The 18,256-nt window shown below is 53.4% G+C and overlaps 1 protein-coding gene across 3 annotated transcripts; it reads left to right on the plus strand.

Annotated features, from left to right (window-relative positions):
- The first annotated feature begins 970 nt into the window (after positions 1 to 970).
- Positions 971 to 15,837, plus strand: BSG (basigin (Ok blood group)). 3 transcript variants are annotated; one of them, XR_008237153.1, is made up of 9 exons: positions 992 to 1,125; positions 5,936 to 6,283; positions 7,891 to 8,047; positions 9,886 to 9,986; positions 10,496 to 10,623; positions 10,844 to 11,117; positions 13,600 to 13,624; positions 13,946 to 14,119; positions 14,170 to 14,768. XR_008237153.1 is itself a non-coding variant. In XM_052801328.1 (9 exons), the coding sequence occupies exons 1-8, from the start codon at positions 1,044 to 1,046 to the stop codon at positions 14,001 to 14,003; spliced, it is 1,173 nt and encodes a 390-aa protein (XP_052657288.1). In that variant the 5' UTR covers positions 992 to 1,043; the 3' UTR covers positions 14,004 to 14,016; positions 14,683 to 15,837. The 3 variants fall into 3 exon arrangements, 2 of the variants coding, with proteins under 2 accessions (XP_052657289.1, XP_052657288.1); XM_052801328.1 differs by having other exon boundaries at positions 13,946 to 14,016; positions 14,683 to 15,837; XM_052801329.1 differs by lacking the exon at positions 5,936 to 6,283 and having other exon boundaries at positions 971 to 1,125; positions 13,946 to 14,016; positions 14,683 to 15,837.
- The last annotated feature ends 2,419 nt before the right edge of the window (positions 15,838 to 18,256 follow it).

Consider the following 18,256-nt stretch of genomic DNA (forward strand, 5'->3'; position numbering starts at 1 on the left):
CCCCCTCGGCCTGGGCTGAGATCCGGGGGCTCCGGGGCCCTTGCCGAAGGCCAGAGGGGGCTGCGGGACAGGGCCCCGTGCAGCCGGCCAGGACCCCGGCGTGCAGGGCTGCCGGTTTGTCTTGGCACCGTCCCCGCTGTTGTTCGCAGGAGCTATTGTCTCAGCCCCGCTCCCCGCGCCGAGGAAGCGCCGCCCGGTTCCCCTCCCACGAGTCCCGCTGCGGTGTGGCGGTGCCGAGGCGGCTCCTGGCCCTGCTTGGGGACCCCCCCGCGCGCCGGGCCAGACCCGCCGGCCGCCCCGTGCCCCGGCCCACGATGCGCCCCGGGTGGGGGGGCGGGCTCCGTGGCCCGGGGAGGGCGTGCGGGCCGCAGCCCCGTGCCCGGCCGTGCCTCCTGGCGGAGCGCCGGCGCTCCCTTCTCGGCTCGGCAGGGCGGAAACCGGTGCCTCGCCTCCCCTCCGCACCGCGGCTAGACCCCCGCGTCCCCGGGCCGGCACCTCCGCCCGCTCCCCGCCGCCTACCGAGCTCCCCGTCGCCCCGACCCTCAGCCCCCGCCCCCGGAAGCCTCCCCGTGCAGTCCGGCGCCGGCCCAGCAGCCTTTCCCTGGCACCGCGACCGCCCTCCCGCTGCCGCTGTGGTGCCGGTACGGCCGGGACCCCCCCACCGGTCGCCGCCCGCCGCGCCCCCTCCCCGCCGCCTGCGGGGGCGGCCCCGGGCGCCGCGGCCGCTCGTCCGCCGCCGCCCGCCTCTCCGCGCCTCGCCTCCCCATTGGCTGCCCTCCCGGCTGGTGGGCGTGGCCGCGGCGGGACCGGCCCGAACCGGCTCTCCCCGCAGAGGACGGGAGGGAGAAGGGCGCCCTATCAGCTCTTCCCCTCTGATTGGCCGGGCTGGGCCGCGCGGGCGGGCTAGCTTGCCGGAGCGGCACCGCCATTGGGCGTCGGGAAGGCCGAGGGGGGCGCGGCCCGCCCCGGGCCCGCCCCCGCCTCCGTGACCCGGCGCGGCGCTTATAGCGGGCGGCGCGGCGCGGCGTGGAGCGTGAGCGGAGATGGCGGCGGGCGCGGTCGGGCCGTGCGGTTTCCTGGCGGTGCTCCTCCTCGGCGGGCTGGCCGCCGGCGTCGCGGGGACAAGTACGGGACGGCGGGGGCTGGGGGGGGGCGGGGGGGCTTGGGGCGGGCTGGGGTGGCTTTAGGCGGGGGGGGGCGGCCCAGGTCGGGAGGGGGCGGCCCAGGTCGGGAGGGGGCTCTGGGGGGGTCCCTGTGGCGGCCGGGGTGGGGTGGGGTGGGCCGGCTCCACGGGGCCGATGGGGCTCGGGGGGGACACATACCGGCTCCGCGGGGTGGCTCTCGGCCGCGGCCGGGGTTGTGGGGGGGGGTCCTGGGCTCGGCGGCGGGGGCCGCGGGCTGGGGCGGCGGCGGCGCTGGAGCCGAGCGGGCGGCAGCGCGGGCGCCCTGCGGCGAGGCACGTCGCGCGGCGGGTGGGGCCGGGGCGGGGCCGGGGCGGGGGGGGGTCGCGCCCCAAAGCTGCGCCGCATCCGCGGGGAGCGGGGCCGGGGCCATCCCGCCGCTGGGCTGGGCTCGGTGTCGGTCCCCGGGCCCGCCGCTCCCGGGTGGCGGCCCGCGCTGGCCGGTCCCTTCAGGGGCCGGAGGGGTGAAGGCCGCCGGGGCTCCCCGGGGAGCTGGCTCGGCTTCCCCTTAGCCAACGCGGGGCCCTTCCTTCCTGGCAGCCACTTCGCCCCTTTCCTAGGGCTTATGAGTGGTAACAGCTCGCTGGGCTTTAAACCTTCGAGACGTTCACATGATGCTTAAGTTGATAATCCCCTCATGAGGAAGCAAAGCCTGCTCTTGCTCTCTGGCCGTTCATGGTGTGCGGCTGGAAGCTGGATGCGGTGCTGGGAATTACAGTAGCCTGTTGTTGGGTACTTAAAAGCACAACCCCAAACCAGCCGGGATGTGCCGTTGCTCTGACACGTCGTTTTCTCACTTCTTGAGCTAGCGTCAAAGGAGCCTGGCTGATCAGTGTGTTCGGAGCCGCAGGTGAGCAGGCTGCCTCGGCAAACACAGCGGTGTTTTGCCCGGAGGACGCTCTGGTCTCTGATTCAGACCTGGTGCGGGAGGTGCTGATGGTAAAGGCTTTGTTTTATTCTGAGTGGTGGGCTGTCATTCCTGGCTGTTTAGCATGTCAGGTACTAAAAAATCTGTAGCCTGTTTGCAGTATCAGACTTACTGTAGTATAGTAGAGCCAAACCCAAAGACTGAAGGCGAAAGAGTGGGAGGGTTCTGAAAAATCCAGGGGTAGTGACAGAAGCGTCTGCTCCAATATTTCCTTGTGGCAGAGCTACATTTTAATGCTGCAGAACAGGAGGGCAGGGGAGAGCGTTCTCCTAAACTTCACACTTGGCAGGTGGAATGTGAGTTTCATAAACTAACCTGAAACTGCCCCTGTCGGCTGCTTCCCCCTCCCTGTGCCACACTGAGCGCCAGCAGGGGCCTGCGGTGAGCAATCCCTTCTCTAAGGGATTGATGCCAGTGAGATATGGAGAAGGCTGTTTCTATCCGTGGCCTGAAAAGCCTCCGAAGGAAGAGCTGCTCCGCTGGCCCCTCCACTGTGTAACGCGTGTGCCCTGCCCTGGCTGTGGGGCTCCTGGGCTTGGTGTCTAATGATGCTGGTTCTTCAAGTAAGCAGAGTGGGGGGCTAGAAGTAAGGGGTTTTACCTCTCATCAGTGTTCAGATTTGCCTTCATGGAGCAGCCTCCATGAGAGATGGTCCTTTTAAACTGCAGTGTCCCAACTTTTGGTAGCTTGTCATGCAGAATGGCTGGCTGCAGGGTAGGTAGGTGTGTGCATGGACTCTGTGCCCTCAGGAGGAGGTACCCTGGCTGAAAGCACTTGCCTTTGACCTGCTTGTGTAGTGACTGCCTGGTTATGCAAAAATTAAGGGGAGAGTAGATTTTATAGCTGTTAGTGAAAATGGCAAAAAGCATCAGAGCCTCATCAATCCCCTTCCAAGGCCAAGAAACAAAGGTCATGCCAGGGAGGAGAGTGAGGCCTGTGGGCCGGCGCAGGCTCCTGCCAGGCTCGGCTGCCCTGGGCGCACAGACACACTTTACACCATGAGGACTCCTCCCTCTGCTCGGGGGAGAGGTTGTTTTTAGTTTGAAGGTGACTCGGGAGAACGTTATCTGCTCTTGTCTGCCTTCACCACTGTCCAGCTCGATCAGATACCGCACTGTGCCCAAGAGAAGTGTCTAGCCCAGTTCTGTGAAGAGTCGTCTTGTTTTTGTGAGCCCATTTCAACTTGCAGCCTGTCACCATTTGGAAAACATTTGAGCAGCTCTGATTCCAGCGGGTTGATGCTGGCTGTGCTCGTATGCCCCTGGGCTCGGCAGGCGCTTTCCACAGTCTTGAGTGCCCAACACTTTGATTGCCTGGTCTGCTTTGTGTTGGGGAGGAGAGGGGATATTAATCCCATGTGAATGCAAATGGTACTTGCTGTTGTTACTGCTTGGTGAAGCTTTTTAGCCTGTCTGAACTGCCTGAAGTGCCCTCTAACTCAGAGCAAATAACCTTGCAACAGCTTATTTTGTCAGCATACGATAATCACCTTGTATCTGTTAAAAAAACAAAAAAAACCCGAACATAAAAACCCCACCTTGATCTTTACTAGCTCCCATTTTAAATCAGGCTGTAGTTAAAATGGGACAGGCTTTGACAAGTGCTGTAGTTAGTTCCGTGACTTTTAAAAATTAGGTGGTTGGGAATGTTTAATCACAGGCCTGTGGTGTAAGAAAAATCCATCTGGCACACAGGTCAGTTGTTCTAGAAGTGCAACTCAGTGTATGAGAAAGTTGCTTACAGCTGATACCCCCATACATCTTTTGGGACCCCCGTCGCCTCCTACTTTTTTAAAATCAGTATCAGCCTTCTGAAAGAGTCTTGGTCTCAGATGAGGGTCAGATCTCTCCTTCCTTGTCCAGGCATGTTTATTCTTCCAGACTTTTAAAGCTTTAGTATGTAAAGCTAATTTTTCCTTTGAGAAATGTGGAATTGATTTATTTAGGACTCAAACTCACCTTGCAGACTTACTTGTATTTTTCTTGAGTTTGAGCAAACTTGGTTTTGTAATGCTGATTTGTTTCTATGCTCACAAAAAATGGTCATAGTATTTCTTATTAAAACATCGTCAGATGTGCAAAAAAATAAACAAAATCGTTCCCAAACCCACCTCCTTTGTGCGTGTATGTCACAGTACAGATATGGAGGGTTGTATGTAACCACGAACTTTAAGTGCTTAGTAACTGAGTAAATTAATTTTTTGGAAGCTGTCTTGGCATGTGGGATGCCCTGTAAGCCTGCTGTTGGCACATGAGAAGTGCAGTCGGTGTGCAGGAAGGACATGTCGCAACCTTAACTAGTTCTGCTTAAATCTGACTGAGGTTGAGTCACGTAAGTGACCTTGACTTGCGAATGGTGTCTTTTCCTGAAGCGATGTTGCTAGAGCCTCCCTTCCTACCCCTTCCAAGAACGGCTCCCCTGGGGCCCTGTCCTTCTCCCTGCTGCCTTGTAATGGCTTGGGCGGTCTGTCCGCACCTGAGGACTGCGGGTCACAGTGGCTGTGCTGCGCCTGGCCAGTAGCCTAAAGATGTTTGGCAGCTCAGCTTTCCGCAGTCCGGCGGCTCACGGACCTACCTTTGGACTGTCTGTTCACAAAAGCTGAACCCCCTGGCCTCTTACTGCAAGGGCAGTTTGAAAAATACCGTAGTTCTAGCCTGCAGCTGCTTCTCATGCTTTTAATCTGTTTATTGCTAATTTAGCTCTGCAAAGTTATCTTGCCTGAGATGAAAAATCTGATTTCACTGTTTGTATGACAATGAATGTTACACATTTCCTCACTGGCTTGCGACATCTTGCAGACTGCAAGACATTCCTCCCACAAAAAAAGTATTGTTATCTTAATGTTGTGTTTAAAAGTGTCTGCCTGGCGTCTTGGTGAGCAGAGTGATGAAACGAGTGCCTGGGAGCGGGGCAGAGAGCAGCCCTTGCAATGCAGCGAGGGCTGGCAGATGAGGCCAGCAAAGGGTATGGTAGGTGTAGCAGTGCACCATGTCCTCTGGTCACTGCACAGCGATGGGGGCTGCCCGCGACCCAGCCAGCTCCGAATTATGGTCAACTGACCTCAGGCGTGTGCAGGGAGGAGGGATGGACACGTTCCCCTTTGGGGTGAGAGGGAAGTAATGAAATGCGTTTCCCACTACAGTTGTCTTGACAAAACTGACTAAGCAGGGGCTCGGTCTGTGCTCCGGGTGCTGCCGTCCGCAGCCATCTAGCAAAGGTGCTGCCCTCCCTGCGGTGCAGCACACATCGGGGGTTGTGGGTTGTGCTGCCTTGCTGCTGCCAGCCTTCCCTCGCAACGTGTGGTGGGTGCCTTGGCAGACCCATGGAGCACCTTGCCAGAGCACAGGGGATGCTAAATTTGCATGGGGACCGTGGAGGCTGGATAAGCCATGCAACAAAAATCTCTTGTCTTCATCCTGAACTGAAAGTATTTGAGGACGAGGTGAGTGTCAGAAGTGCTGCAGGCTCTTGGTCTGCCCTGGTGGGCATCATGCTGTAATGCTGTCCCTCGCAGAAGGCAAGCGATGCCATGACTGCTGTGGGTTTCTTGTTTGGATGGTCATAAATACTATACACTGGTTTATATGTTCTGGTTTTGCAGCAGAGTCACAGGAAGCATTGTTGGCTGGAGATGCAACAATTAAAAATAACAGCCCTGTCCGAGCTGGGCAGAGTTCAGAGAGCGTGGAGGGGAGGGAGGGAAGACTACACTGATCTGAAGATTGTGTGTGGCCTCTTCTCAGTGGCTGAATTTTTTTTTTTGCTTGTAGAGGGTGAATTCTTGCTTTGCACTAACACTTTGCACTAATACCTCTTCAACTCATAGCTGGTTTTATAAAGTCACCGCTGTCTCAAAAGAGACTGACTCAGGACAGCGTCGAGTTGTACTGCGAGGCGATTGGCAATCCTATCCCTGAGATCCAGTGGTGGTTTGAGGGAAACGAGCCAAATGAGACCTATGCTCAGCTCTGGGATGGTGCACGGCAGGACCGTGTCAAAATCAACGCCACCTACAACCTGCACTCTACCAGTACCATCTACATCGCAAACCTCACAAGCGACGACTCGGGCATGTATGAGTGCCGGGCTAGCAACGACCCTGACCGCAACCACTTGTCGAAGAGCCCCAAAGTCAAGTGGATCCGTTCCCAGGCAAACGTTTTTGTCATTGAACGTGAGTGGCCACTCCGAGGCCTTGGCACTTGCTCGGACACTGGTGTCTTGAGTCTCCTGCCATGCTCACCCCTGCACCCGTGTCCTGTGGCTCCCAAAAGCTCCCCTCACCCTCCCACCCCGGCTGTAGAACTGAGAGACTCCCACCCTCTGTCATCTCCCTCACCACCTGTGACTTGACCCAAAATGGCCCTGCTCAAAAAGGGTTGTGGCTTCCCAACCAAATGTCCTTTGGCAATCCCGCGCCTTTTCCGGAACCAAAGATGTGGAACCTACCGCTTATTCCCGAGTGCCTCCGAGTCCCGGTGCTGGCTTGCAGAATTGAGAGTCTTGATTGTGCAGTAGACTCTGCCCTAACCACCACTGACAAACCGGCCCTTCCCTACAGCTCGTACAGCTTCTGCTCCTGTGAACAGTCTTGCTTTAAGCTCGCTTTTTCGCTAGTGATACAAGCTGTGGGGAACAAAACCTGCTTTGAGTTTCTTGAGATGCAACCATTTTTGAAATGGCCGTGTCTGTGTGTGACACTGAATGTGATGTAGTTGCTTGTCCTGTGGAAGCGACCAGATTCCCTCTACTTACAGAGCTGGCAGTCGAACTCTGGAGCTAACAGGCGGCTGCTTTGAGTAATAGAAACCTGGGCCAGCGTGAGGGAATCTAACGGCCTGCTAAGGTCTTAACATGAATCCTGAAGTTAACCAGAGCAGCGTAGGAGCCTTTAGCATAAATGTGCTAGGGAATATAGAACTCCAGCAGAACCTTCTTCCAGTGGAATTTGGGTAGGAGAAAAAGCAAGATGCCTGTCAGCCCTGTGCAAAAATTGTTCCTTCCAAGAGACTGAGATTGGGAGGAAGGGTAGGAACTATAGTGCCACCAGGGCTGTATAATGGTGCTGCTAATGGCAGCTGTTTTCTTGGGCTGCCTCCTAAAAGTAGAAATGCCTGAGTCATGTTGCATAATTTACTGCTGCTTGGCACATGGAGGCCCAGGACCTTTTGGAGTCGTGGTTCTGTGTGTTCTCCCTGGAGTAAATCTAACTATAATCTCTTGGACTGCATCAGATGATGCACATATTGCTCACATACGGTCTTGTTTGCTACCCCTCACAAAGGAGGGTCTTGACTGCCATCCATTATGTTACCTGGAGGGGTCTAAATCTGCTCAGATTCTGGAAGGTGTTGGCACAGTGAGTGCTATAGCGGCTCGTAAAAGCAGAGTGCCATACTCTTGTAACTGCCCTTCACAGTATGACCTTTTTCCATTGCTTATTGAACACTTAGCTCTGCTGGAGCTGCACCCATTGTAGGGACAGCAGGAGGCTCAAAATTATCCAGAACACATGGCAGGAATCCTGCTTGTGGTGGGAGCAGCTGCAGGGTCAGCATTGGTTATTGCTAGGTGCAGTCAGGCCCTAGTCGCCTGGTTTTCGAGTCTCCTGTGCTGGTATCATCAGTTCTGGTAGGAAACTGATTGCAAAGGTAAGTGAAAGCTATGATAGAGACAAGGAGCTGTGGGTTTTGGTAACCTTTTGCATTAGAGGTTCTCAGGCAGGCACCTGACCTCTGGAATACCACATGTTAACTTCAGTCGAATTATTTACAAATGCAGGTCCAGAAGTCAAAGGTTATATGAATGATGCTTCTGTCAACCGGATCCTCACCTGCAACATGACTGAGCCTTCCTCTGCCATTGAGGGTCACGAGTGGATGCTCGGGGACAAGATAATTAAAAAGGACACGGAGTCAAGTACTTTCACCAGTTACACGTGAGTGTCTGGGCAAGGTCAGATAAGAATCTGAACACAGGGGACGTTTGTTTTTTTTTTTTTACCAGAAGCAGTTAATGTTTTCTATCAGCTGAACCCAAAGCTAAGTGCTTGCAGTCTTGCTGAAAATGTAGGCTTTTAAACTTTAGAACATAAGATGAGCTAAACAAAGTTTTGGTAAGGCCCAACATTTTCTCCTTTATGGGGCAGAGGGGGGAAAAAAGGAGGAAGAAAGGAAGTTATGTGCCACAAATATCCTCTTAGTAACAGAAGCTCTGCTGCTTCATGTTTTTAGGCAGGTGTTCAGCCGGGCTCTGTTAGTTTGTCAGGTGCAACATGGCCGGGGCTGCTGCCTGGCCCGTGTCTGCACTGTCTGCCTGCACTGACATCAGTGTGCTAGGGCTGTTTTCCTGGAGCTTTGAGGGACCCATGCTCCAGGCAGGACATCAGCTCCCTGCTCCCCAGAGGCCATGTGTGGAAGGAGAGACTCCAGTGTATGTTGCCTCTGCCTTTGGGTTTTATGTACCTTTCCAAAGTCCAGCTGTTCTTACAGAACAAGCTTGGAAGCTGCCTGCGAGTTACGGTCAGTGCTCAGAAACTGTTTGCAGGGTGTAGCTGAGGAGAAGAGGGGATACCAGCCGTATTGTAACAGTGCAGTGAGCTTTCCTTTTTGATTACAGTCAGGCCTGGCTGGCAATGACCCAGCAGCTGTAGAGGCATCATGTCCTTTTGTATCGTAGTGCCGACGTGCCTGTCTCCCCATAGCAACAGGGAGCTGAACAAGGATTAAAGTATTTATAACCCAGCCTCCCTCGTGTGACCTCAATTCCTTAGCTGAGTGGTTTTTGGAAGTGGGAAGCGCCATGCACAGCAGAACTAACAAACAGCCTGTTGTCCCAGTGCAGCCATGGGACTGAAACTTTGCCTGCCCCTTCCCTCGAGTGGGTATTACTAAGCTGCAGAATGAGATGTTTGTTGCAGTGCAGCATAATCCACTAAATCTCATTGCAGCAGCTTTACAAAAAGGAAAATGGGAGAGTTCTCCGTATGCTTGGATCAATCCAGAGTAACCCAGCCTGGGTGTTTCTTTGCCACTGCTTTGCCATGTGTTTCAGTAGGCTTTCCTGCATGGGAAGAATAGCCTTCCTCTGAATCTGTTGTCCTAAGCTCCTTGCTGGCCTCATTTAGAGGTGAACTGCAGGGCTGACATCTTACATGAGGTGTGTGGCCGTGTCCTGGGTTGTGCTAACTAGAGGACTCTCTTGCTGCACTTGATTATGTTGGCTTTGCTTAGTAGGGTGTGATTTTTTTTTTTTTCTTAATGAGCCTGGGGTCTGTATGGAAGAGGGAAGAGCATGGAATTGGCCGCTTCTGAAGTGTACATATGGTGCTGCACCTGGTGATGGTGTAATGTTGTTCTGGTGCTCCTGGTTTTCTTCATGTATACTAGCTAACAGTTTAGGTCTTAAATTATTTCCGTTTGTAGAGGCCCTGATGGCAAGAGTGCTTTGGGTCAGGGAGTGAAAGCTGTTGATTTTCAGGATTTGGGACACAATATCAGGTCGTCTCTGATCACTGAGTTGACAGGCCCATGTTAGACTTGGTGTATGTGAAATCCTCTTCTGCCATCCTCAATGTGTGGGGAGAGAAGGGTGAAGATTTGGATTGCTGTAGGTACGTGGTGCAGTGTAAATACTGGCACTGGAATGGGATAAATTGCATATGGAGGAGGTTGCTGATGCTTATAGATGTCTGTTTCCATGGGTCTGGAGTTTGGTATCTGTTTGTGGATAAGTCAGCTGTGCTGAATGCTTACCAGACATCCTGTTTTTTGATAGAATTGAGGGGAAGGTGGAAGAGCACTCTGGCATCTATGAATGTGTCTACAAAACAAACCTGGAAACAAACCCAGTGATAAAAGGAGAAGTCTTTGTTAAAGGTAACTTCATATGTTTTGCTTCTGGGTCTGAGGAGGGGAGTGGGGAAGCTGTGATCTCCTGAACACTTTACTTTGGTATCTTTTCACCTTCTTGAAAAGCTGCTTCTAGCCCTTACTAATAAGGCTGCGGGACTCTATATGCGTCCTACCAGACTTGCTCTGTGAGATAGCTCCTTTTTATCAGGCAGCTAAAGTGTCTGTAGGGTCAGCTCTTAGACCTTGCATTGAATCAGCCTTCTGCTGTGGGCATGTTCCCACAAGAATAATGGGAGAGGGATAATACCTAGTGGACAAATATGAGCCTTTCTCGAAGCAGCTTGATGTGCTTTCCTCTCTGAAAAATGCCAAACAATGGGCAAGTGAGGGGAATAGACCCACTAATGTATTTCTTACCCAAAACACTTGACTTCAGTTTAACTCTGATTCTGGCTAGGTGGACTGCAGGGAGCACAAATCTTCTAAGTGTTTTCTATAATGAGGTGTCTGATTTTCTTTCTCTCTTGCTGTAGTTCCACCCCAAGTGATGGCATACAAGAAGTCTGAGCATGGGAATGAGGGGGACACAGGTGTGCTGACCTGCAAGAATCCCTCTTTCCCCCCTGTCACCTCTTGGAACTGGTACAAAAAAGGTCAAGAGGTAAGTGCTGTGGTTTGATGCTCTTTCTCCCCTTCTGCCTACCCTACTTCCCAGCAAAGAGGTGGAGGATCTCGTCCCATCAGAATTAGCTATTTCAAAGTAGCCTCCTCGGTGCCATGGCAAGGAGGATTTCTGTAGTGGTAGGACCATGCATGGTAAGTGAGCAGCTCCCCTCATGTCAGCACTGCCCTGAGCGCTGTCTCTTTCTCCCTCCCTCCAGCCCATTGTCAATGGTTCTGGTCGATACATTATCAAGTCCAGTGGCAACAAGACGGAGTTACGCATTCTTAAACTGAATATTGAGGAGGATACAGGTGATTACCACTGCAATGCCACCAACTCTCAAGGCTCTGGTGGTGCTACGGTAAACCTGCGTGTACGCAGCCGCCTGGCAGCACTCTGGCCCTTCCTGGGTATTGTGGCAGAAGTCCTTGTTCTTGTCACCATCATCTTCATCTACGAGAAGAGGAGGAAGCCAGATGAGGTTCTTGATGGTAAGAGGTGCCTGGGGTTAAATCTTCCTGGGGAGACCAAGTAACTTGTAGGGTGCAGGCAAAATGTTCTTGTAGAGAACTTGAAGTTCCCTTTGTCAGATGGGTGTTAATTTGAGGGCTGCTTCTCAAGGGCACTTCCTGTAGAACCACGGTATGTCTTTACCAGGCTACTTTAGCCGTGAAGTTGCAAGTAATTGCACTGTTTCTGACAGTCCTTCAGCAAGCTGTGCTTTGGATCTGGTGCAAGATAAGATTCAGTGTAGGTCAGCCTGACCTTTTGTCTCAACAGTTCCCTTGCACTTTGCTCAAGTGCTTCACTTGAGTGTCTCCAGGACTGGGCTTTCTTTGGCAGCTAACATTCTGGAGAAGCCGATTTCTGAATAAGTACAGAGCTTTTCTGGTGCTGCAAAATCGGGGGCCTGTGTCAGTGGCTCCATAAGACCAGGCTTAGCCAAATTCAGGTTCCGTTCATGGATCTGTTTTGGGTCCTCAGATCCACACATCCTGACTCCAAGACTTCCTCAAAGCCTAGTGCTATCTTTAATCTGTTCTGGAAATACAGGCTCCTCCCTTTCCTTATCAGTAAGAATCTGCATTGTGTTAGCCCAGCTGCCCCTCCCTTATCTGATCCAGTTAACAATGAAGTGTAAATGGGTGGTTATCCTTCCTGCCTGCTGGGTCAGGCCTGTTAGCCCTCTGCCAGGGAACAGCACATCAGGTAGGCTGAGTGGTGTGAGGTGCAGCAGAGGGACTAAAAATAAATATCCCTCCCTTGACCCACAGGGCTTGGGGAATTCTGCTCTGGGCAGTTTTACAAGCAGATGCTTTGCCCTCTGACAATCCTGGCTGGAAGGCAGGTGTCTTAAGGGTGTTGTAGCTGCATCTTCCAGCAAAAAAAAAACCAACAAACTATAGCCTGTGTGTGTTGAGTGATCTGGCTTCTGATGACAGACATCAGCCTGGTCCAGATCATGTTGAGTCCTGACCTGTCAGAGCTGTAGCAGATGCTTTGACAGCTGAAGACAGGGTGTGTATACTGAAGTGTCCTGATGCTCCTTGGCTAGAGCTCTTAAGCTCAGGTTCCCAAGTGCTTGTGGATGAGGTTATAGCATCACACCTGTTTGACAAACGTACGTGGCTTTACACTTTCCTGGTGTAAAGGGGTTATCTCTCCCCAAAAGTCTTTGTCGCTTTGCCTGTCTTGAGAGGAGGTAACAGTAAGGCATTGCTGAGCCAGCTTGGACAAATGCTGTTCCTCATGGTACATGGTTGTGAATTGGCTGCTCCCTGTTACCTGGGATGGGGAGAGTCTGGCTTGTGTATGGTGTGATATCCTTGCTGGTGTTATCTTTCCACTCTTCCCTTCTCTGCTGCTGGGTGCCACCTCAAATGGTAAGTAGAAGATAGTTCCAGCCATGTTTCTGCATCCGTCCTCTCACCAGCTGTATGCAGATCTTGGTGCCCAAGGCAGTCCCAATGCTTAGAGTGTGGGCCTCATCACTCAGTGCCATTTGAGGGGAGCCTGGACTGTGGAAGAGATGATGGGGAGCCTTCTGTTGGAAGGTGGCAGATTGCAAGGAGCTGGTGAAAGGCCCCAGGGCTTGGCATGTGTTGGCAGAGATGTTTTCTTAGCTGTGCTTCTCAGTGTAGCAAGAATGTGGCGTGCAGTGTGTTTATTTTGATTTCACAAAACGTGTGGGGAGGAAGAAGGGCATACTGCTGCTGATGCTTAAAGCCTCATTGCTGAAACATCCTGTTTGGATTCTCCTTTACTTGCTGTTGAAGTCTGTACTCAGATCTGGGAGCCATCTGAATTAGTGGTGCTATAGGGTGAGAGCAGTGGGTAGATCAGTGGCAGCTGGGCTGTCTTGCTGGGTGGATCTGTGGCTCTCTTTTCCAATTTTAAGTGCTGGTGGTGGGAAGACTGGCTGGTATGCTGAGGGTACATAAGGTGGAAATGTTAAACAGATGTTACCAGTCAGCAGTGCTCCTTCAGAGGCTGCCTGGATGCTTCCCTGTGTAATTCTACTTCTGTGGCCTCCTGGTGTAGTCTTGTGTGTGTCTTGGTGGTTATGAGGTGCCAGACCTGACCTCTGCTGATTGGCAGGGGTGGTGGTGGTGGCTTGGTTATCCTGCGAGCCAAGCCTACCCTGTGCCAACAGAAGCAACTTCTTAGACAGGAGCTTATGTCTAAGTTTGTGCCTTGTCTAAGCTTAGACAAGAAGCAGCTTAAAACTCACCTGGGGGTGGTGGTGGCCTGGTAAGAAGTGACCACCTGCTCTGCCAGGCCCTGGCCAAAACAGGAGCCCTGTGGGCGAGATGACCTTTTGGGTTCAGTCCTGTGTAGGCTGTAGCATCCAGTGTACCCAGTAACCTGTCTGAAAGGCAGTCTCCAGAGTTTTAGAGGTGGCAGAGATGACTTCTTACATGCTCTTCCTTGACACTGTTTGTTCTTTCTTTCCATGCTGTCCTGAATGTGAAGATGATGATGGAGGTTCTGCACCACTGTAAGTACCTTTTCCTATTTAGCCAGACTTGTACTGGCAGACCACATCCATCCACGGAACCTGCTCTGAATATAAAAGCTTGTGTGGCAGCAACACACTACCTTGCTGAGTGGGGGACTTTCTCACCATGGTTCATTTAATGTGGCCTGTGTATAAACCACATATAACTGGGGATGACACCAGTGTCTCAAACTGACACTCTTCTGGTAACTGATCTCATCTTGCCTTATCTTGACCATCTGTTTGGACCTGAATTAACATTAGTGGGTAGGGTGGGGCTTTGTGCTTTTTCTTTCCTCACTGCCCCTTTTTTCTTTCCAGGAAGAGCAATGCCACAAACCACAAGGACAAGAATGTCCGCCAGAGAAATGCTAACTAAGAGCGGAGGCCAGGTGAGTGCCATTCCTGATGGCAGAGTTGTGGCTGAGAGTAGCTGCTGTGCCAGGCTCTTCACCTCCTCACAGTGAAGGGCTCCTACAGTGGCCTGAGGTGCCAGTCTCTAGCTGTAATCTAGCTGGAGCTCTCTAGCTGTAATCTAGCTGGAGCTCTCTAGCTGTAATCTAGCTGGAGCTCTCTATCAGCTGCTCAGAGGTCTTGCCTGGCTGCAGTATCTGCATCTGCAAACGGTCACTGGAAGAAGCAGAAGCATCCATGCAGGCAGAGGCTCTTCTGGCCCAACATCATACTGCAGGGTCTGGGGAGGTGGGGGTTGAACACGTGTTACTGTGAAGCTCAAGCAGAGGCCGTTAGTAGCCTGGTAGGAACCTGCCAAAGCTGCTGGAACTGTGTGGGGACAGCAGTGTGTCTGGCCTCTGCCCAGACAGACAAGGGGAGAGGGAGAAGAAAGTGTTGGACTCTACTGTGGGGCTCTGAAGCATGGGAAAGTCAGGACTGCCTGATAATTCCTGCCCTGGACTCAAGCAGGAGATGAGTCCTAGCCCACAGCTTTACTGAAGGGCAGCCTTTGTCCTGTACTGCTCCATCAACCCCCTCTAGCACAGTGCAGCCTTACTGGTACAACTGGGTTATCTAACTGGCTTTTCTTTCTCTCATGCCAGGTGACGTGTAGATGAAGAACTTGTCTGGACAATTTTGTTTTCTTCTAATTTTTTGGTAAAATAGCACCATGAAATATTCTAGTGTGTTCTTGCGATTCAGTTACTTCACTTTCTAAAGAAACTTAAGTTGTAGAATCTAAAATATACTTTTTTTTTTTAAAAGAGTTGTGGGAGGGTTTTTCTACCTGTAAATGTAAATCCCTTATTTCTGGTAGTCTAGGTCACTGGCTGTCTGTGTCCTAGGTTTCTTTATGTTGATACAGAGTGGGTGGGTGGGAGTACAACTTTTTTCTTCCTCACCTCTGGGAAGAACAGGGTGTGTTGGGTAGGGCCATTCTGAAATGCCCTCCTTGTCCCACCTCAGTGTTTGAGGCCACTCACAGAGCTGTGGATGACAGACCTGTGGATGGCAGACCTGAACATGCAGCGAAACATGTGCAGTTCCTTGTGTGCTGCTCCACTGGACGTGGCTGGCATGGTTTGTGTTCCCAGCAGGTCTGTTGTCCTGCCCTGTTTGTGTGGGTTGGGGAGAAACTGCTTTGGTGACCGTCTGGAGATGACCCAATCTGACCGAAGGGTTTAAGAAGGTAGTTCTGTGTATTTCCCAGTGCATCACCTGGAGCAAGGCTGCACCTTTCCCTAGTGTGGAAGCGGCATGTGTCCTGTAAGCCACTTGGGCAGCGCCGTGAGGCACATCTGCTGGTGCAGCTCCTGGGGAGGAGTGAGTGAAGGGCTCGTTCCTCGGTGTGTGCTGCATCACCCGGACCCACACGCAAGTGACGTACCGTGTCAGGCGATTCCCAGTCAGCTCTTCCAGAGCTGTTCTTAGTTACTCTTAAACAGACAACCGGGAGGCAGTGTTAGAGCTGGACACTGGATAAATGTGATTGCTGTTAACTTATTTCATGGGTTATTAGTATCTGTTCTCAAGTTGCTACAGTGGGGGATAGGGGCAGAGTGAACAGGGGCTGCAGTGCTGGGGGGGGGTGGTTTAACAGCATGTGTTCTTGTGCTTGAGCCATCGTGATGTTTGTGTGACATAGGAGCCTGAGAGCAGACAAGTGCTCAGTGGAGTCTAATACCTTTTATTGCTGGGTAGCATTGAACTGTTCCATCTGTTAACACACTTCACAAATAAAGATGATTCCTCTCTTTTTTTTTTTTTTTCCCCCCATCTTTGGTTGCACTCTGTTCTCTTCCCTACTGACTGGACCCTGGGTTGCCTGACCTTGCTGTTGTGGTTTAACCCCAGCCAGTAACTAAGCACCACACAGCTGCTCACTCACTTCCCCTCCACCCAGTGGGATGGGGGGGGAGTAAAACTCATGGCTTGAGATAAGAACTTGTAAGTTGAGGAGTTTAGTAGGACAGAAAGGAAGAAAATAATAATGATAATAATAAAATGACAATAATAAAAGAATTGGAATATACAAAATGAGTGATGCACAATGCAATTGCTCACCACTCACTGATTGATCCCCAGTTAGTTTCTGAGCAGTGATCTGCCCCCCCCCCCTTCAAGGCCAACTCCCCCAAGTTTATATAGTAGGCATGATGGTATGGAATATTCCTTTGGCTGGTTTGGGTCAGCTGCCCTGGCTGTGTCCCCTCCCAACTTCTTGTGCCCTTCCAGCCTTCTTGCTGGCTGGGCATGAGAAGCTGAAAAACCCTTGAGTTTGTATAAACACTCTTTGGCAACAGCTGAAAACACCAGTGTGTTACCAACATTATTCTGATACTAAATCCAAAACATAACACTATACCGGCTACTAGAAAGAAAATTAACTCTATCCCAGCCAAAACCAGGACACCTGCTGACTCATTTCTGGCTCCTCTGGCTGTAGGACACGATGCTGTGTCTCGCAGTTCAGTGCCAGCTCTGACTGTGCTCTAATCACCAAGTATTTGCAGCTTGAGAGGTGTTGAAGCCTTTGTGAGGGGAGACGAGTGGTGCTCCCTGCTCTGTGGGGCTCAGGGAAGCCCTGGTTGCTGCGGCACACTTCTTCGTCTGGGGACAGGCGTCACCTTGCCCTGCTGCACAGTTCCTCAGTGTCTTGCGGCTGTGGGGTCAAGAATCAGCCCTAACCTACAGGAGCCCTTGCAGGACCTTTTCTTTCTCCCTGCTCTTTGCCATGGAGGAGAGAAAGGTGCGAGGCCTTTGCTGCCTTTGTGTGCAGCGTGGTGCCTGCGGAGAGGATGGAGGATGTGGAGGGGGGTCCTGCTGCCAGCCCTCCTGCCCCCGGGGCGAGGCAGCAGCAGCCATGGGCTGGAGTGGAACCCCCATGTGCTCCCAGCTCCCGAGGTGCCTCTGCCTGCCCAAGCCCTGCCTGCCCGAGTCCTGGTGAGTGAGCCGTGGCCTTGTGGCCTTGCCCTGTAGCCAAACACTTCTGCCTGCCTGGGAAGGGATGATTGGGGAGCGTGGCTCTGACTTCAGGGCTGTGCCGAGAGCTGCTGGCTGCGCTGTGGTGGCGGACAGGTCTGGCAGCGGTGCCAGCAGCCCGGAGCCGTGGTGGCTGGGTCCCTCCTGATGGCATTTCTGCTGCCTTGGTGTGTCATCAGCTGGGCCGGCCCTGAGGCTGACTGGGCAGTGTGGCTCTGCGGCACGTAAGTGGGTTATGCAAGCCTTTCACAGCCGGCCTCGTGCTTGTGGGTGCCGTCCTGGTGAAAAATCAATGCATGGCTTAATTTCCTTGATGAGGATTATGGGTCCTGCCTGACCCAGCTCTCGGCCGCAGCACAAAGCGCTGCTTGTGCCTTTTGTTCGGCAGGGCAGGCACAGAGGGGGAAAAAACAGCCCAGGGAGCTGGGAGGGGATGGAGCGGCATCGTGCTGCTCTCTGCCGAGCCCGCTTGCCTGTGGCAGCTGCCACAGCGAGCCGAGGCAGAGCCCCACCACGCTGGCCGAGGTGCTGCTGTGTCAAGCTCCACACAGGGATGGCGTGGATGGACCTGTGCCGTGGTGCCCAGCTCTGTCCCTCACTTGCTCGCTCCGGCATCTCCAGCCTCCTGCTCAGGTTAAGCCGCAGTGTCTGCTCCTCCGTGGGCTTGGGGCCAGCGGGCGGGGGGACGGCACTGTGCTGGGGGGTGGTTTGGAGAAACAGGCTGTTGCCTGCAGGTAGCAACGCGAAGTCAAGGGGGTGATTTGTGGCAGAGCGAGCCTGCTGCTGTGGCCTGGAGTTTGGCTTTTGGGGCATCCTCTCCTGTGGGGCTCAGCGGAGGGGCTGCGGCTGCCTGCTCCCCACCCCGGGCATGGAGCAGGGCTGGCTCTGGCCGTGGTCGTGGTTGGCACGGGAGCCGGACGCGTGCACTGTCCGGCTGTGTTTCTGCCCCGTGGGCAGCAGATGGTGCCACCCGCCGTGGCCTCGTCACCCGTGCGGCACCGTGACCCGGGACGGGTCTTGCCCTGCCCTGGGCCTGCAGAGCCAGGGCTGCGAGAGCCATGCCCCCCACGGCCGGGGCGGCTCTGGTCCTGCGTCCGGCTGTTTGAGGGTGCTCGGGGCTCGCCTGGCCTCCCCGCTCCGGCGTGCCTGGGGAAGCCGCGGTGGGAAGAGCATATTCCTGGGGTGGAGGGCAGG

This window comes from Harpia harpyja, chromosome 11 (assembly GCF_026419915.1).
Source record: "Harpia harpyja isolate bHarHar1 chromosome 11, bHarHar1 primary haplotype, whole genome shotgun sequence".
In the NCBI taxonomy this organism is placed as follows: Eukaryota; Metazoa; Chordata; class Aves; order Accipitriformes; family Accipitridae; genus Harpia; species Harpia harpyja.